Here is a 19,505-nt window from a genome sequence, read left to right as displayed (position 1 = left end):
CAGTGCTCTCCACTGCAGCCCTTTCTCTCCACTATGCTCATCAGTTGCCTGATCCCTTCTGAGCTGAGCTCAAAATTGTGGCCCCTTTCTGTTTTCTGGCCTCTGGCCATGTGCTTTTACCTTTTGGGAGGGCTGGTGACAGTAAGGATCATAGGATCCTTATTAGAACAACTCATGGGCTTTGTTGAATTCCTCCCACTATGAGACAGGTATTCTGGGTTACAGATGCAGAAACCGAGGCACAGTTTGCCCAGGATCATAGAGGGAAGTGATGGGGCAGAGAGTCCAATCCAGGCTGTCTGGCTGCCAGGCCCATGCTGTACCCACCATGCCACCTAGCCAGCTGCCCAAAAAAGGGAGCAGGCTGGGGATGGGGCAGCAGAGGCCCCACATCAGAAAGTAAGGGCCTCTTAGGAGTTCCCATAAGGCAACCCTGTTCAGTGAAAGCCATCGTGGAAGGAAGTAATTCGGGGTGTGCCCACCCTTCCCACTCCACCCCTGGGGCTGTGGGCTGTAGTGGAGAGCACTGATAAGGCAGAAACGTTTGGTAATCAACAACTTGTAGGGATTCATATTTAGGATAGAGGTGGAGAGAAGGGTGAGCATTTTATTTCCAAAGGGTTTGCTGCTTTGCAAAAAGGCTCTCTACACATTTAAGCATTGAATCTCCTTGAATGTATTTGGCTAAGGGATTCCATTAACATGTTCTTCATGATGTATAATTTTCAAGAAACATATCGGCCGGGCGTGGTGGCTCAAGCCTAATCCCAGCACTTTGGGAGGCCGAGGCGGGCAGATCACGAGGTCAGGAGATCAAGACCATCCTGGCTAACACAGTGAAACCCTGTCTCTACTAAAAATACAAAAAATTAGCTGGGCATGGTGGTGGGCATCTGTAGTCCCAGCTACTTGGGAGGCTGAGGCAGGAGAATGGCGTGTACCCGGGAGGCGGAGCTTGCAGTGAGCCGAGATTGCGCCACTGCACTCCAGCCTGGGCAACACAGCGAGACTCTGTCTCAAAAAAAAAAAAAAAAAAAAAAAGAAAGAAACATATCAGAGCTGCAAAGTGAGGTCTAATTAAACTGTCAGAGGGGCTAAGTAATGCAGCTGCCATGGTATGATTTTAGTATCATGAGGTGATTCCCTAAACAAAAGCAACAAAATGAAATGCTGATATCCTGGATCTAAATGTATCGATTTCTACCCTAAAACGAGAAAGCGTTATTGAATTAAGTCTAAGAACACTATGATCACGTATTATTCCAAACTTTGTGTTACTTTTGTTTCTATTTTTAGTCTAATAACAAAAATTGTCTCTTCAATTTAATTTTGCTCTTTTAACCTTTCTGCCCTGCCGAGCTTTAGTTTGGCCTATTTTGTGAATACCTGGCACACTTTGAGGTCCTCTAACTGGGTTATCCTTTTTTATTTATGATATTTATAACAGGTCTAGAATGATCTGCTTGTTCCCCTTTGAACACACCCTTCATCTATATGCAGATATTTTCTCTCCTTTCTAATAATGTATTCCTTTCTCTTCTGTCATCTTGCCTTCCTTCCATAGTATCTGCGAAAGGCAAGGTAGGAGAATTCTAAGACATTTAAAAATAATTTAATAAAACATTATTAAAAATAATATATAGCTGGGTGTGGTGGTTCATGTCTGTAATCCCAGCCCTGTTGGAGGCCGAGGATCACTTGAGGCCAGAAGCTGGAGACCACCCTGGGCAACATAGCTAGACTTTGTCTCTACAAAAAAATTTTTAAAAATAGCTGGATGCACACCTGTAATTCTAGCTACTCAGGAGGCTGAGGCAGGAGGATTGCTTGAGGCCAGGAGTTTGAGGCTGTAGTAAGCTATGATATACTACTGCACTCCAGCCTGGGTGACAGAGCAAGACCCTATCTTTAAAAAAAAAAAAAGAAAGGAATACATATCCATTGCGAGAAAAACAAAATCTAAGAATGTGCAGTAGGTAAAATGACAAAGTCCCCATCCCTTACCAACCTCATGCCCCACCAACCCCATACCCCCCCAGGTGACTCTGGTGACAGATTGAAGGATCTCTGACTATATTTTCTTGCAGACACAAACACTCTATATCTCAAAAATGAAGTAATTCAGCTAAAAGTTTTCCTCTAAATAGAAAAGTAAAATTTTCTTGATTATTCGAACCTCTTTGTTAGAAGGAAGCAGTAAAACACTCTACATTTTAAAGCTCATGAAAGGAAATGCAGTGTCAAAGCTTGAGAAAAGGTTACATTTCCTTGAGGGGGAGAGGGTGGTCCTAAGAAAGGCCAATGCCCATCTGTGACAGCAGGAAGTCAGTGGTTAATGTCTGAAATTCACAATCAAGAGGCACCTATGGAGGCATTTGGATGTATTAAGTGAGGTTGCTTGGCCGGGCGCAGTGGCTCACTCCTGTAATCCCAGCACTGGGAGGCTGAGGCAGGAGAATCACTTGAACCCGGGAGGTGAAGACTGCAGTGAGCCGAGACAGTGCCACTGCACTCCAGCCTGGGTGACAGAGCAAGATCTTGCCTCAAAAAAAAAAAAAAATGAGGTTGCTTTGAGGGGACATGAAACACAAAGGCACCATCTTACTAAACACCACTTCATTCTCTTAGACTTGAGGTCCTTACATTACAGTTCATTACACTTTTCAAAGCAAGATGACATAGCCAGATCTTGTCTCAAAAAAAAAAATGAGGTTGCTTTGGAGGAGGTGAATCACAAAAGCACCACCTTGCTAAACACCACTTCATTCTCTTAGACTTGAGGTCCTTAGAATTCATTACATTTTTCAAAGCACTTTCAAAATACAAGCATTCTCTACAAGCCTTACCTGACCTTTGGCATCAGGGAACATTTGTTGAATTGAATCAAATATTTAGAGTTAGAAATAATTCCTCCCCTCTTAAAGTCACGTGGCTCTTATACATAACTTTCTTGTGAGCGCACCCCCCTTTGTTGAGTTAAAGTTTCTCTTGGGTGCCTTGTCTCTTGTGTGATGACTTGTGCCTTGGGGTACCTTTTCTTATCTGTCTTTGTATCTGCCCTGTACATTCAACCCCACCTCCTTAAGCAGCGCCTATGGAATGAGTCAGGTTGCATTTTAAAAGTTAAATGTTTTGGTAAGGCATTGTGGCTCACGCCTGTAACTCCAGTGCTTTGGGAGGCTGAGGCTGGAGGACGGCTTGAGGCCAGGGGTTTGAGACCAGCCTGGAAAACATAGCAAGTCCCCATCTCTGCCAAAAAAAAAAAATTAGCTGGGGTATGGTGGCACAAGCCTGTAGTGCCAGCTACTCAGGAGGCTGATGCAGGAGGATCTCTTGAGCCCAGGAGTTCGAGGCTGTAGTGAGCTATGATCAGGTCACTTCAGCCTGGTAATGTTTCATTTTAAAAACATATATTTATTTTATTTTATTATTTTTGTAGAGACGAGGTCTTGTCACGTTGTCCAGGCTGGTCTTGAACTCCTGGGCTCAATAATCCTCCCACCTCGGCCTCCCAAAGTATTAGGATTACAGGCATGAGTCAGTGTGCCGGCCTTCATTTTTTTGATAATTAAAAATATTCTATTCTTCAGAAGTATCTATCCATATTATTATCATGGATTTCATACTTTAGGTAAGTCTCAGACCAGTTTTTCTATAGCCCTACTTTGTCTAGTGTTCCTAGATGACTATTAGGTGAAGTAGGCAGCACTACAATAGCATCCCTGGAGATAAAAGAGTACACCTCACTGACCAGAGACTGCCCAGATGGCTTCCTCCGTTTGCTGTGAGCTCTCAGTGATGTTATAAATAATAACATCACACTCCAGCAGGCGCATGAGAAGGTCTTCTCGAGAGATGGCCTGAAAAAGAAAATTGACAGCCATTTGCAGCAAGACGCTAACAAGGTAACCTTAATATTTCAATGAAATGATAATTTTCAAAATAGATATGCTACACTGAGGAGTCCCACAGGAAACACTTGCAGGAGGATTTCTATTTAAAATGAAATTGCGACTCTCTTCTGTGTGTAGTTTTCAAGTAACAAAGAAGTTTATGAAAACAGCTTGGAACAGATGATTTAAAAATTGCATAATAATCTTAGGTTCTATTTCTGCATGCTGTTTAAACTCCAATTCAGAAGGGAAGAATTAGAACACACTGAAAGAAAATGAGTGAGGCATTTAAAACTAATTCAAACTCTATGCAAGATTATTTGAGCAATTATATACCACGAATCACTCAGAAGTGCTGATGAATGATGAATGTGGATTGTCATAGAATTCTCAAGATGGATTTAATCTGTTCTCTTTCTAGATGTAAGGTACCTTATTACAGTTGACAGCCGGGAATATTTTTAAAATACAGAAACTTTTAATGATTAAAAATGTAAAGTTTATACATTAAATAGAAGTAACTTTGCTGCTTTGCTGATCATTTTTGGTGCTTTTTTTATTTTTTAAAATTTGAGACACAGTTTCACTCTGTTGCCCAGGCTGGAGTGCAGTGGCGTGATCTCAGCTCACTGCAACCTCCCCCTCCCAGGTCCAAGTGGTTCTCATACCTCAGCCTCCCAAGTAGCTGGGACTACAGGCACATGCCACCATGCCTGGCTTTTTTTTTCTTTTTTGTAGAGATGGGGTTTCACCATGTTGGCCAGGCTGGTCTCAAACTCTTGACCTCTGGTGATCTGCCCACCTTGGCCTCCCAAAAGGTTGGGATTACAGGCGTGCGTCTCGGTGCCAGCTGTTGATCATTGTGTTTTAACCACTCAATCCTTGCTGCATGAATACCAGTACACTTCCCAATAGTACAATATCTTGAGTGCATTAAGAGAACCATAAAAGGACCCCGCATTTCCAAACTAAGATTTGCATTAGTTGTTATTCCCATTGTCCTGAACATCAGCTATTTTCCGCAGTTCCTTGACCAACTGTATTAAAGTAGAACCTTTTAGACCAAGCTGGGTCTCTTCCTTTATTGAAAAACAAAGGGAAGTTGATGCCTTTCCTTAGGAAATGACAGTTCTGCCTTGGCAAGGTTAATACGTCCTTGTTAAATTCAACAGCATGCACTAGGTTGCTGGTTTCTCCAGCCCTGTTCCCTAGATTCTTTTGGATGAATCTGCATTAGTTTTCTAGGGCTGTTGTAACAAACTGCCACAAACTGCATGGCTTGAACAACCAAAGTCTCACTGTTCTGGAAGCTAAAAACCCAGGATCAAGGTGTTGTAGGGTTGGTTCCTTCTAAGGGCTGAGAGGGAGAGTCTGTTCTGTGCCTCTCCTCTAGCTTCTGCTTGTTTGCTGGCAATCTGTTCCTCGTCTTGTATATGCATCACCCTGATCTCCACCTTGATATTCACATGGTGTTCTACCTGTGTGCCGTCTGTGTCTAAATTTCCCCTTTTTATAAGCTCACTGGTCATATTGGATGATAAGCCCACTTTAATGACCTCCATTTATTTATTTATTTAATTAATTAATTTATTTATTTATTTATTTAAGACAGAGTCTCGCTCTGTCGCCCAGGCTGGAGTGCAGTGGCACAATCTCAGCTCACTGCAACCTCCACCTCCCAGATTCAAGCAATTCTCCCTGCCTCAGCCTCCCGAGTAGCTGGGATTACAGGCACCCACTATTTTTGTATTTTTAGTACAGACTGGGTTTCACAATGTTGGCCAGGTTGGTCTTGAACTCCTGACCTCAGGTGATCCGCCCGCTTGGCCTCCCAAAGTACTGGGATTACAGGCGTGAGCTACTGCGCCTGGCTGATGACTTCCATTTAATTGGATTTCCTCTGCAAACACCCTATCTCCAAATATGGCCATTTTCAGAAATACTGGGGGTTAGGATTTCAATATATCTCTTGGGGGTGGGGGAGAAACAACTCGACCCATACCACCAGCCATTCACTTCCTTCTCTTGGCTGAATGTGCAAGAGGGAAGCCACTGACAATTTTGATCCAAACATTGATTTTTACTTTACCAGTAGCATGACAATGGGAAAGGAAACTACCTTCTCAGTACACCTAGGATGGATCAAGATCCAGAAATGACACATGAAAGAAGAAAACACTGGGAGAATACGAGGACTCAAAGATGTGTATTCTAGATGTGGCCCAAGAGAAAGAAGATACAGCATCTATGTTTCCAGCTTGTAAAAGCAGGTGGGAGTGGTGTCCACAGAAAAACACGCACACGTGTCAAATTATGGTTGGCTCTATTTAAGATGAAACGGCCGCATTTTCAGGAGAATGGTTGTCCTGACCCGATGTGGACTGACCATTTTTGTGCATTCATTTGTTCACCCAACAAACATTTGTGGGCCCTGCTTTTGACTGTAGTAATAGAGGCAAAAATGAATAATATATAGCTGCTGATACTAAGAAGAATTGTGTGTGCGTGTGTTTGTGTGTGTGTTTGTGCATCTGTGTATGCACTTTCTTGAGAAGATTTATATTATACCAAATAATTATGGTCTAATGTAGACAAGGGCCCAACCAAGCACATATGAAGCCATTGTACAAATGAGAAAAAAGGTAACCTGCTTGGTGAAAAAATTATAAGAAGGGCTAAACTCTGGGGCCCAGGACAGCCAACGTAACAGGCTGCTCTTCAGCCCCTACTCATGCCCTTAGCCAGGCACTCTTGTACAGTGTGCAACCTGTACAGCCAGACACAGAAGCCCCAAATGTGGAAAGGGCTGTCATAGAGGTACATTTGAGGTTCAATGGACTAAGAGAAAGACATGATTTTGTCTCATAGGAGAAAATATTTGAGTTGGGCTGGAAGGATGAATACAAGCTCACCTGGCAGAGCCCAAAATGCTCAGGGAATAGCAGGTGGCTTGTTGAGCCAGGTAGAGGCACCTTTCATAACCTGAACCAGGCTAACAGTTTCCATTCTCACCTCTCCCTCACCTTTTATTCATTTTTTGCCAGTCTTCTCTGTATCATTCCAATTTCAGCATATGTGCCGCTGAAGCGAGCACTCTCCCCCACCTTTTCTGCCACCTTTGTGTCTTCCCTGTGGCTCCCCATAACCCATGCTCTTTCTCTGCCACAGCGCACCATATACTTTCCCAGGCATTCCCCCTTGCATGGTGTTTCCTTCCTCCCTTACTTGTCTTGCAAGCTCCACTCAACCACGGAAGACCAGCCTCAGCCCCACCATCTCCAGTAGATCCCAACCTTCCAAGGGAGGGCCATCTGCAGGACTTTGTGCTAATGGAGGCTCCAGGATCTCAAGATCATAGGAGGCCCCGATCTGTTTGGCAGGAGGGATTTGAAGCTTCATTTGCCTGTCTCTCTAGATAAGACTGAGAACTCCTTAGGTGCCCCTTTCAGAGAGCCTTGGGTGATGCTCTGTACATGCCTCTGTCCCCACATCTACTGTCACAGAGTCCCTGCCAAGCCGTGAGCTCCACGTTCATCTGTGGATCATTAGGGTGCACAGGAAACATTCGCAGAATCAAGTTCAGGTGAGTAGTGAGAGATGCTGGAGATCAGGACTAAGGCACATGGCTATGAGAATGGAAAGGAGGGGCTGACTGGACACCTGACAGAGAGGTGTGCTGAGGACCCCGTGACCAATAGGATTCAGGAGTCAAGGGCAAGGGAAGAGCCCACAGCTCTCTGAGGTTTTCAGCTTTGATGGAAGGCGAGTGCATAATGAACGGGATAAAAGACACTATTGGTTGTCTACAAACTTACATTTCCTCTTCCTTTTCTCCAACAGAACCCCAATTTTGCTTCAGATACTCCTCAGCCTGCGGGAAATTAACTCCCTCTTCTGGCTTAAAGGATGAGCCTAATTGATCTAAGCGTAAGTGACTGGCTCAGGAAAGGGACAATGACTCCATTCACGACAGTGAGACTCAAAGAGATGCTTGCCAGGGACTGCTGGCAATGTCCATCATCCTTTCTCCGAGACCTTCTGGAAGTTTGCTTTGCCAGAGCATCGCTGTGTATGAACTAAGGCCCTGGACTGTTGCAGCCTTACTGCCAGCCTGAAGATAAAGTCATCCCTCAAGGAGGGCAGAGCCCAGGAAGGGGCAGGAAGAGGAGCTGGAGCCTGTGGATCAGCTCTGAAGCCGGTTCCACTTCTGGGCCACTAGCTACATAAGCTGATGAATTTCCTTATTTATTAAGCCAGTTTGGGTCACCTCTGTTTTCTATTACATGCGGTCCAACACAGCCCCAACTGATAGAGATAGCAAGGTCTTTAATAAAAATCAGTATTACAAAGTCATACAAAGAGTGGTTTTGGGCCGGGCGTGGTGGCTCAGGCCTATAATCCCAGCACTTTGGGAGGCCAAGGTGGGCAGATCATCTAAGACCAGAAGTTCAAGACCAGCCTGGACAACTTAGTGAAACCATGTCTCTACTAAAGATACAAAAAATTAGCCGGGTGTGGTGGCACGTGCTTGTAGTCCCAGCTACTCGGGAGCCTGAGGCAGGAGAATCACTTGAACCCAGGAGGCGAAGGTTGCAGTAAGCCGAGATCGCGCCACTGCACTTCAGTCTGGGCAACAGAGTGAGACTCCATCTCAAAAAAAAAAAAAAAAAAAGATTGTTTTTGTAGGGGGTCTAATAAATATGATTTTGGATATGTTGATTCAGCAATGCCTGCAGGACAACCGGGGACTGGTCTAGGAGGCAGCCGGATTTGGAGGCTGCAGACAGGCAAGAAAAGCACTGGCTATATGGGGAGCTGAAGCTATAGGGTTGGATAAGATTTAGGAAGGTCATCTGTTGTAGGAAGGGAGTGAGCTCTGGGGAAAACCGCATTTAAAGGGTAAAAGAGGAAAAGGAGCCAGAGAAAGAAGCTGGGAAGGAGGACTTGGGCGCTTAGTCAGTGCAGAGCCGAGGCACAAGAAGGGAAGGCGAGTTTCTCTCCGGAAGCCAGGCTGCTGCTGTGAAGCCAGGTGAGCTAAGCCCCTCGGGAGTCAGGGGACTGCTGGTGACATCGGCCAGGGCACCTCCTGTGAAGTGTTGTGGGCAGGGCCAGCCAGCATTGGATAGACCAGTGAATGGCGGGGGTGAAGGGGTGAGGCCTGCAAATGCGGCTGGTCTCCTGAAGTTCAGTGGTGGCAGGGGCCGGGGCAGAGAAAGAGGCTGGGCCAGCAGGGAGGCCAAGTTAAGTGTTTTTTACAGTAGGAATGATTTGAGCATATGTGTAGGTATAGAGGAAGAAGCCAGTGGCAAGAAGAGAGAGAAGGGAGGTGAATGGGAAAGAATACCCAGAAGACAGGGGAAGGAGGTGAATGGGAAGGTCCCAAAGATGTCTGGAGGGGATGCATTTGTCCATTCCACAAGTGTTTATTGAGGCCACTTTGTGGCAGTGGCTGTGTTAGGTGCCACAGATACATGGATAAACACAGGGATAAACAAGTCACGGTCTCCACCCTCAAGGAGCTGACAGTCAGTGTCCATGGACCCCCACGATAGACAGGTGATAACAACGAGTGTGAAAAGCATTATGATCTAGGCAGGCAAAGGATGATATGGGAGCTCAGAAAAGAGCTCAGAATCCAAACTGGGAGTGAGGGAGAAGTAGGAATCATGAACGGCTTCCTGGAGGAAGAGACACAAGTCTTGAAGGATGAATAAAAAAAAAAAGAGAGAAGGCCGCTCCAGGGTACAGCATGTGGAAAGCTGTATGGTAGGCTCCAGAGAGTAGCAGGCAGGGTAAGGGAGGAGTTGGCCCAGGAGAAGAAGAGGGCCACTTCTTCTCAGACATTTAAATGTCTCAGGACTAGGACTGTGTTGAATTTGTCACGTGGAGACAGCATTGTTTCTGGAGACAGCAATGGTATATTATTCCTGAGTGGTGCATTACCAAAGGATGTTTCTCTTAAAAAATTATTTTCATAAATATAAAATAGAGACAGGATCTTGCTATGTTGCCCAGGCTGGTCTCGAACCCCTGGCCTTAAGCGATCCTCCCTCCTCAGCCTCCCAAAGTGCTGGGATTACAGGCGTAAGCCACCGTGCCTGGCCTATTTCTCCTTCACAGACGGCACCCATCATGGCACAGACTCGTCTTGGATAATGCAAGGCAGAATATGCTGAAGAGGAGAATTGTATGAGTCTGAAAGTCCAACTTAGATCCATCCTTTCCAACATTATCTAATTTAAACTCTTTGCTTTGGCCCAAAATTAAAAGTGGGGTCTGTGAGGTAAATCTCCATTACAGGAGAAAGCCATTCCCTCAACCTGGCCATGTCTGTGGAAGAGAGGGGAGGGGAGGCAAACAGTAAAACAAGTTGTCAAGGCGTTGGAGCGGAAGGTGACTCTTCCCTCTGTCTACTCCTGGCCAGAGCCTCCGGGACTTACAGAGTACGTCTCCACTGCAAAGTTAGGCCGCGGGCTGTCAGGCTTGGACAGCGTGCCCACAATCTGGAATGTGCCTTCCTTCACTTTGGTTGAGGAAGCTTCCAGCATAGCTGACTTATTTTCATCTTCCTCTTCCTCTTCCTCTGTAATTTCTTCAAGCGAAGCCCCAACTACACAGTTAGATAGAAACTGCAAGGAAACAGAAATTTCCCAAATGGTAAGAGAAAATTAGAGTCAGGGGGCCAGTGAATGATGATTCTAGAAACTTACCTTTCCCGAGTGCTTGCTGGGCGCCACCAAGGCAAAGCAAATGCTTTGCACACTGTCATCTCATTTAAGTTGATTGCATTCCTGGAGGAGTGGGTACTGTTATAATTCCCCATTTTACAGATGAGGAACTCAGGGTCAGAGAGCTTAATTAACTTGTTTCCGGATACTGCACTCCTCTAGCAGCAGGCAGAGCTGGGTCACAGTGATGATGTTTGTGTTGTCCAACAGAAATATAGAAATGTAATAGGAGCCACATAGGTTATTTTATTTTATTTTTAAAGATGTGGTCTTGCTATGTTGCCTAGGCTGGTTTCAAACTCCTGGGGTCCTCCTGCCTCAGCCTCCTGAGTAGCTGGGACTACAGGCACTTATGTAGTTTTAAATTTTCTAGTAGCAACATTTTAAAGAGTGAAAACAAAGGGTAAAATTAATTTAAATGCTGTGAGGTTGGGCACAGTGGCTCATGCCTGTAATCCCAGCACTTTGGGAGGCTGAGGCAGGTGGACCACTTGAGGTCAGGAGCTCGACACCAGCCTGGCCAACATGGTGAAACCTCGTCTCTACTAAAAATACAAAAATTAGCTGGGCATGGTGGTGCACACCTGTAGTCCCCGCTACTCGGGAGGCTGAGACAGGAGAATTGCTTGAACCTGGGAGGTGGAAGTTGCAGTGAGCCAAGATTGTGCCATTGCACTCCAGCCTTGGCAACAGAGCAAGACTCTGCCTAAAAAAAAAAAAATTAAATGCTGTGGTATTTAATGCAATATATCCAAAATATTATCAACTTAATATGTAATCAATATAAAAATTATTGAGATATTTTATTTTTATTTGAAATTCAATCTGCATTTTACACTGAAAGTACATCTCCATTTGGACTAGCCACATTTCTTTTTTTGAGACAGAGTCTCATTCTGTTGCTCAGGCTGGAGTGCAGTGGTGTGAGCATAGCTCACTGCAACCTCAAACTCCTGGCCTCAACCAATCCTCCTGCCTCAGTCTCCTGAGTAGCTGGGACTATAGGTGTGTGCCACCACGCCTGGCTAATTTTTTATTTTTATATTTATTTTTGTAGAAATGGGGTATTGCTCTTGTTGCCCAGGCTGGTGCGGACTAACCACATTTAAATGTTCAATGGCTACATATGGCCAGTGGCTACAGTATTGAATAATGAAATAGAAAGAAGTTGGCGAAGTTTCTCTTCTTGCTTTCCAAAAGCTATCCTTAGAAGTGGCTTCTGTGGTGATTAAGAGTTTCATTCGTTTATATGTCAATACTTACTTATATATGTCAACAATCATTTGATTTTAATTTATCTATTAAGCATATAAAAATAATCATTGCATTACCATACCTTGGGAATAAAGATATAATAAAACCAAATAAACAGAAAGTCCCACCTCATTTATTTTGATAGAAAACAGTCCAGGTTAGCATGCAAGATTGCCAGCTTCAACCTCCTATTGGAATATTTTTCTCCCAAGTAAATTATGTATGTTTTCATTTCATTTATCTCTCAAACATACATATTCAATTTTATTATCCTCTTTCACAGTTGAGGAAACTGATGCCCAGCAAAAAGAGATGGGGCTGGGGTGGCATTGCCCAACTGGATTGTAAGCCTAACGACGAGACACAGCTTCCATTTCTCTTATATTCCTCATATTCCCACTCCCATATTCCTTGGAGCAGATGATCAGTAATTACCTGGAATTTGAGAAAGGCCCTAATTAATTAAGGACCAACTAGAAAATTCTGTTATTGAAAAGTTTTTGAAAAAGATCTCTGGACAGAGCGTGGTGGCTCATGCCTATAATCCCAGCACTTTGGGAGACCAAGGCAGGAGGATTGCTAGAAAAAGATCTCTGTATACTAAAAGAAGTTTCATTACAAAAATATTGTTATAAAATATAATCAAGATCTTTGGGAGGCCAAGGCAGGCAGATCACGAGGTCAGGAGATCGAGACCATCCTGGCCAACATGGTGAAACTCCGTCTCTACTAAAAATACAAAAATTAGCTGGGCATGGTGGCACATGCCTGTAATCCCAGCTACTCGGGAGGCTGAGGCAGGAGAATCGCCTGAACCCAGGAGGCGGAAGTTGCAGTGAGCCAAGATCATGCTACTGTACTCCAGCCTGGCGACAGAGCAAGACTCCGTCTCAAAAAAAAAAAAAAAAAAAAAAAAAAATTCAAAATCAAAAGGGGATTAATTTAAGGAAGGAGACAAACTCCCTTCCCTCATTCTTTTTTTTTTTTTTTTTTCTAGAGACAAGGTTTTACTCTGCCCTGTGTATACCTCCCAGGCTGGAATGCAGTGATGCGATCACAGCTCACTGCAGCCTCAAACTGGGCTCAAATGATCCTCCCCATTCTGCCTCCTGAGCAGCTGGGAAGGTAGGTGTGTGCCACCACGCCTAGATTCTCCTTCATTCCTAATCTCAATCATGTTCATATCACCTCCCTTTTTTATACAGGTGACCCTTGAACAACACAGGTTTGAACTTTGTAGGTCCACTTATCCACTTATTTTCTTCCACCTCTGCCAGCCCTGAGACCAGCCCCTCCTCTTCATCCTCTGCCTCAGCCTATGCAACATGAACACAAAGAGGATGAAGACCTTTAGGACAACCCACTTCTGTTTAATGAATAGTAAATATATTTGTCTTCTTTATGATTTTCTTAGAAACATTTTCTTTCCTCTAGCTTACTTTATTGTAAGAACGCAGTATATTTGATGTGTACAAAATATGTGTTGACTGTTTATGTTATTGGTAAGGGTTCCTGTTAACAATAGGTTATTAGTAGTTTAGTTCTGGGGAGACAAAAGTTATACACAGCCTGCAGTCCCAGCTACTCAGGACACTGAGGTGGGAAGATCACTTGAGCCCAGGAGCTCGAGTCCAGCCTGGCCGACGTTAATGAGACCCATGTCTCTAAACATACATAAATAAATAAGAGTTATGTGCAGAGTTTCAACTGTCTTCTCTGTATCTGTATCTCTTTTTTTTGGCAGATTTTTACTCTGTTGCCCAGGCTGGAGTGCAGTGGTGTGATCTCGGCTCACTGCAAACTCTGTCTCCCAGGTTCAAATGATTCTCCTGCCTCGGCCTCTGGAGTAGCTGGGATTACAGGTGCAAGCCACCACAGCTGGCTAATTTTTGTATTTTTAGTAGAGATGGGATTTTGCCATGTTGGCCAGGCTGGTCTCGAACTCCTGACCTCAAGTGATCCGCTTGCCTTGGCCTCCCAAATTGCTGGGATTACAGGCATGAGCCACTGTGCTCAGCCTGTATCTGTATCTTTTTGAAAAACAAAACCCCTAACCCCTGCGTTGTTCAAGGCTTCCCACTGAATTTAGAGGATAAACCAAACTCCTGGCCAAGGCCATCCATGACCTGGCCCTCTGTGCTGGCCTCTGCTCCACTAATCTATGTAATAAATTTCTATGGAGCACAGACCATGAGTGCATCCCGGCTTAGGAGCTGAGTAGGGCCACATTCTGGGCTCCCTGGGCCCCTTCCTCCATTAAAAAAAAATTTAAACATTATATTTCTCAATTGCATGCTATAAAGAAAAACACATTCATTGACTCTAAGATTTCGTTTGTTTCCTTCTGATTTTAAAAGAAATTAGCACACTTTTTGTGGGCCCCTAAAAGTCTCATGGGCCCTGGGCATGGTACTTGCTGCACCTAATGAAGTGGGCCCAGGAAGCCCTGGTGCACTGCCCCCTAGCACTGTGCATACAAAAACCTCCAACCCTATTCCTACTTTGGAACCTGTGCTTTTGCTGTGCCCTCTGAGAACTATTTTCTCTGGCTTGAGCCTCATCCTGTGTATGTTAGATTAAATGTCACCATTTTTTTTTTTTTTGAGATGGAGTTTCACTCTGTTGCCCAGGCTGGAGCGAAGTGGTGCAATCTCGGCTCACTGCAACCTCCGCCCCCTGGGTTCAAGTGATTTTCCTGCCTCAGCCTCCAGAGCAGCTGAGATTATAGGCGCCTGCCACCACGCCCGGTTAATTTTTGTACTTTTAGTAGAGACAGGGTTTCACTATGTTGGCCAGGCTGGTCTCGAACTCCTGACCTCAGGTGATCCACCCACCTCGGCCTCCCAAAGTGCTAGTATTACACCACGCCCCACCCTAAATCTCTGTTTTTTGATGGATGCATTTTAGATGGTACACTGGGTTAAATAGCTTCTACCCCCACCAAATTCCTGTCCTCTTAGAACCTGTGAATGTGGCCTTATTTGGAAATAGGGTCTTTGCAGATGTAATCAAGTTAAAATGAAGCCATATTGGATAGGGTGAGTCCTAATCCAACAACTGGTGTCCTTATGAGAAGAGGGAAGTTTCGACACAGAGACACAGGGGAGAGAACACCATGTGAAGAAGGTGGCAGAGATTGGAGTCTACTGCCAAGGGGTGCCAAGAATTATTGGCAACTACCAGAAGCTAGGAGAGGGGCAAGCAACAGTTCTTCCCCTGGAGCTTCCAGTAGAAACCAACCCTGCTGACACCTTGACCTTGGACTTCTGCCCTCAAGAACTGCGAGAGAATAATTTCTGTTTTATAAGGTCATCCAGTTTGTGGCAATTGGTTACCACAGCCCTAGAAAACTAATACAGATTGTACATACTGCAGCCTCATCCTATTTTAAGCAGATTTGTCCTGTTCGAAAGTGCAGTCATTAGCCTCAGAGAAGTCTGTCCAGGGTGAGATTAGATTTCTCTGTAGCTCTAGAGGACAGAATTCAGATGGACGGGTCCTACCCACAGGGAATGATAAAATCATGGCTTTCTTTTGACAACTGATCATATTAGCATGAAGGGCCCCAGAGCCCTTTTTCTGAATATCTTCATTTTCCAGGGATAAAGACACAGAAAGGTGAGGAAACTTAATGGAACTCGGGGACCCAAACAGTGTCTGGTCCATAATAGATGCTCAAAAACCATATATTGAAGGGATGGATGAATGAAAAACGCTTCATGGGCAATATAAAAATTTGATTTACTCATGCCTGTAATCCCTGCACTTTGGGAGGCCGAGACGGGTGGGTCACGAGGTCAGGAGATCGATCGAGACCATCCTGGCTAACACAGTGAAGCCCCGTCTCTGCTAAAAATACAAAAAATTAGCCGGGCGCGGTGTCGGGCGCCTGTAGTCCCAGCTACTCGGAGGCTGAGGCAGAATGGCGTAAACCCGGGAGGCGGAGCTTGCAGTGAGCCGAGATCGCGCCACTGCACTCCAGCCTGGGCGACAGAGCAAGACTCCGTCTCAAAAAAAAAAAAAAATTGATTTATTTTCTCGTTTAGCTGCCCGCTTCAAAATCGATGGAAGGGTAGAAAGAGAACCTAGGAGGAGGCAAGAGACCTGGAGTCTCTGTCCAGGTTCTGGCCTCAACTCTCTATGTGATCTTGGGCAAGTCCCTGCCTCTTAGCCTCAGTTTCCCCTCATTAAAAGGAGGAACAGGGGATGGACCAGTGATTTCCAGACACCTGAGCTTCCATGTAGAATCCCTTGTCCAGCCTGGGTGCGGACTGGGGTCCAGGGGGCATTGGTGGTGCCCAGGACGCGGGACCCTCCCTGAGGAAAGGCACCGACAGCGCCCTGGGGCGCAGATCCTCGCTGGGTTTGCGGACCGGGGGCCGAGGGCTGGGAGCTGAGAGCTGGCGTGAGGCTCTGGGCCGCCGCCGCCTCTCACCTTCCCGATGTTTCCGCTGCTGTAGGAATCCAACAGGTTTATAAACACCCTCTGGGTCCGGATAACCTTCTCCGTGGGAGCAGCAGTTTCCTCTTCTTCAGCCATGGTGGGAGCCGCGCTGGTTGCTAAGGTGAAAGCGCCACTCCGCTTGCCAAGGAGGCGGGGCCCGGGCCAGGGAGGCGGGGCAGGTTCTCTCTGGGGGCGGGGCCTTGGCGCCGGGCACAGTTTGCCGGGCGGGGAGGGGCGTGTCGTGGGCGAAGCAGGGAGTGCCGGGCGCTGGGCGGGGAGTGCCGGGCGGGGCGGGGCGAGTCGTGCCGGGGGGCTGGGCGGGGCATGCCGGGCAGGGCGGGGTGTGTAGTGCAGTGGGCTGGGCGGGGCGCGCCGGGCTCACAACTGCGCGCGCTGTCGGCTGCTGGGCGCCAGGCGGATGTCCCCGCGAGTGCTTTGCGCGGCGCCGCGCGTGCAGCCCGGGTCTCACCCTGGCTTGCTGCCCACTGGGAGCCCTTGGGCAGTGCATGGTTTCTTTCCGAGGCTCCCTGGGCGTCTGTCCCGGGGGGCCATGTGATTGCTGTGCCTTTTTAATCTCCATTGTTCGGAAAGTCTGGAAACACATCCCTGTGTCCGCTTGACCCAATGACTAAAAATAATGAGAATTCTGAAGAAGAGGGAATGGCCCACAGCCTAGGCCTCTCCCCGACACGTGGGAGTTACTCAGCACGTTCCCATGGGGTGGTCTGGCCGGGGCGACGGGACGTAAGCCTCAGCTGCGAAGAAAAGCTGTTGCCATGGAGTTTCGGGCTCCCGAACACCCGAGCGACGCTAGTGTGGTCCCGCCTTGCGGCAGGTGCGGCTTGGTCCACCGGCTCAGCTCCCTTGGGGGTTGTTTCCAGACGCACGTTCCGGGAAGACCCCGGGTGTCGGCTGGGGGCGACCAGAGCCCGTAGGTGCCCGGGATTCGCTCACATTCACCAAGGGAAGAAATTTAGACTTGACCGTTCCACAAGAGATTATACATTCAGTTGCTGAGATAAATCCACAAATTAAAAGATAACATTCACCTCGGTGATCACTGGACCATAAAGGTTGTGGTGGACTAAGAATACGCAGTTCCCTTGGAATAGCCTGATCATATTGAACTGTTTTCATGCCTTAAGCATTAATTAACTCCTTAAATGCAAATATTTAACGCTTGCAGCAATTGTGTGTGCGTGGTTTCTTCTCGTTCTTTTTATTATTTTTAATAGAGACAGGGTCTCACTATGTTTGTTGCCCAGGCTAGTCTCTAACTCCGGAGCTCAAGAAACTCTCCTGCCTCGTCCTCCCAAAGTGCTGGTATTACAGGCATGAGCCACCACGCCAGCCTTCTTGTTCTTTTTATTTTTAATTAATTTTTTTGAGATGGAGTCTCGCTCTGTCACCCAGACTGGAGTGCAATGGCATAATCTCAGCTCACTGCAACCTCGCCTCCCGGGTTCAAGCGATTCTCCTGCCTCAGCCTTCGAAGTAGCTGGGACTACAGGCGCCTACCACCATGCCCGGCTAATTTTTGTATTTTTAGTAGAGACAGGTTTTCAGCATGTTGGTCACGCTGGTCTTGAACTTCTGGCCTCAAGTGATCCACCCGCCTCGGCCTCTCAAAGTGCTGTGATTTACAGGTGTGAGGCACCCCACCTGGCCTTCTTCTTTTTAAAAAATACTGGTTGTTTCAAAAAACGGAGGTGGCCCAAGATCTTCAGACAGCTTGGAGGCTCTGGGCTTTCAGGCACTCATGAGACTTGGCTTTGAGTTTCAGCTCTCCAGTGATTTGTGGGAGGCTGGGACCAATCTTTTAACTTTCCCTATGCTGTTAAATCGTCTGTAAAATAGGAGTGATACCAACAGCCTAACAAGGCTGTTAGGATTAAATAAGACATATGTGAAGCATTTTCTGAAGTGGTCTCCAAAGGTGAAATTATTGCTTTTTTTTCCTGCAAGGCTAAGGCACACTTGTACAGATGGGAGCCTTTATATTTCGTTTTTCTGTCTCCACCCCATTTTCTTTTCTATACATGCAACTCTCATTAAAACTTGTTTTGATAAACTAACGCTTTGAAGTTTTGCCAACTCAATTTGGGAACAGTTTGCTCATACCAAATTTATTATTTTTTTGAGGTGGAGTCTTGCTCTATCCTTTAGGCTGGAGTGCAGTGGCACGACCTCGGCTTACTGCAACCTCTGCCTCCTGGGTTCAAGCCATTCTCCTGCCTCAGCCTCCCGAGTAGCTGGGATTACAGGCGTGTGCCACCACACCCGGCTAGTTTTTCTATTTTGAGTAGAGAATGGGGGTTTCACCATTTTGGCCAGGCTGGTTTTGAACTCCTGACCTTGTGATCCACCCGCCTCGGCCTCCCAAAGTGTTGAGATTACAGGTGTGAGCCCCCAGGCCCGGCAATTTTTTGCTTTTCTTTAATCAACAAGAAAGTAATGTCAGTTTAAATGTAGAAGTATTCATGCAAAATTAGTGCAAAACTTAGAAAATATACTTCAGCATTCTTTCAAATGACTTACTATTCAACTATTCTAAAATTCACGATTCATTTTCAAATTTTTAGTTTATCTCTGCATTCCTTGTTGATATGCAGTTAAGCAGGTAAACACTTTGAAAGTTATTCAACCAGTCATGGTACAATGAAATATTTAACTTACCTGTTTCTTTCATGAAATGAGCTTGCCACAGTTACAGGGGGGATAGCTTCTAGATAATTTTATATATATTGGTAGGTTAAAAAATGAGATTCTATTTTTTTTTTTTGACATTGAGTCTCACTCTTGTCGCCCAGGCTGGAGCGCAGGGGGCAATCTTGGCTCATTGCAACCTCCGCCTCCCGGGTTCAAGCAATTCTCCTGCCTCAGCCTCCCCAGTAGTTGGGATTACAGGTGTGTGCCACCACACCCAGTTAATTTTTGCATTTTTAGTAGAGATGGTTTCACCATGTTGGCCAGGCTGGTCTCAAACTCCTGATCTCAGGTGACCCACCCACCTCAACCTACCAAAGTGCTGGGATTACAGGTGTGAGCCACCACACCCAGGCCAGAGATTCTACTAATTCTAGTATACCAACTAACATGTTTGTTATTCTTTCCCTCTTTTAAAATCAGTTTTCGTATAAACACAAAATTAATGTGATGGTTTTTATTAACACGTACTGTATGGGG

General features: G+C 45.9%; 1 protein-coding gene across 3 annotated transcripts in view; it reads right to left on the bottom strand.

The window, feature by feature from the left end:
• AK7 (adenylate kinase 7) overlaps positions 1-16,586 on the bottom strand; it is a 99,244-nt gene extending 82,658 nt beyond the window's left edge. Inside the window, exons 1-3 of one of the 3 annotated variants that reach the window (XM_034938087.2) lie at positions 16,311-16,586; positions 10,334-10,522; positions 3,752-3,860 (exon numbers count right to left, since the gene is read on the bottom strand). In XM_034938087.2, coding sequence (XP_034793978.1) covers positions 3,752-3,860; positions 10,334-10,522; positions 16,311-16,415 — 403 coding nt within the window. In that variant the 5' untranslated portion in view covers positions 16,416-16,586. The remainder of the gene's footprint in view (positions 1-3,751; positions 3,861-10,333; positions 10,523-16,310) is intronic. The other 2 variants (XM_063596116.1, XM_034938090.2) reach the window with 2 other exon arrangements.
• Positions 16,587-19,505: the final 2,919 nt, after the last annotated feature.

Source organism: Pan paniscus, chromosome 15, assembly GCF_029289425.2.
Source record: "Pan paniscus chromosome 15, NHGRI_mPanPan1-v2.0_pri, whole genome shotgun sequence".
NCBI lineage: Eukaryota > Metazoa > Chordata > Mammalia > Primates > Hominidae > Pan > Pan paniscus.
This window is presented reverse-complemented; position numbering and strand designations above follow the sequence as displayed.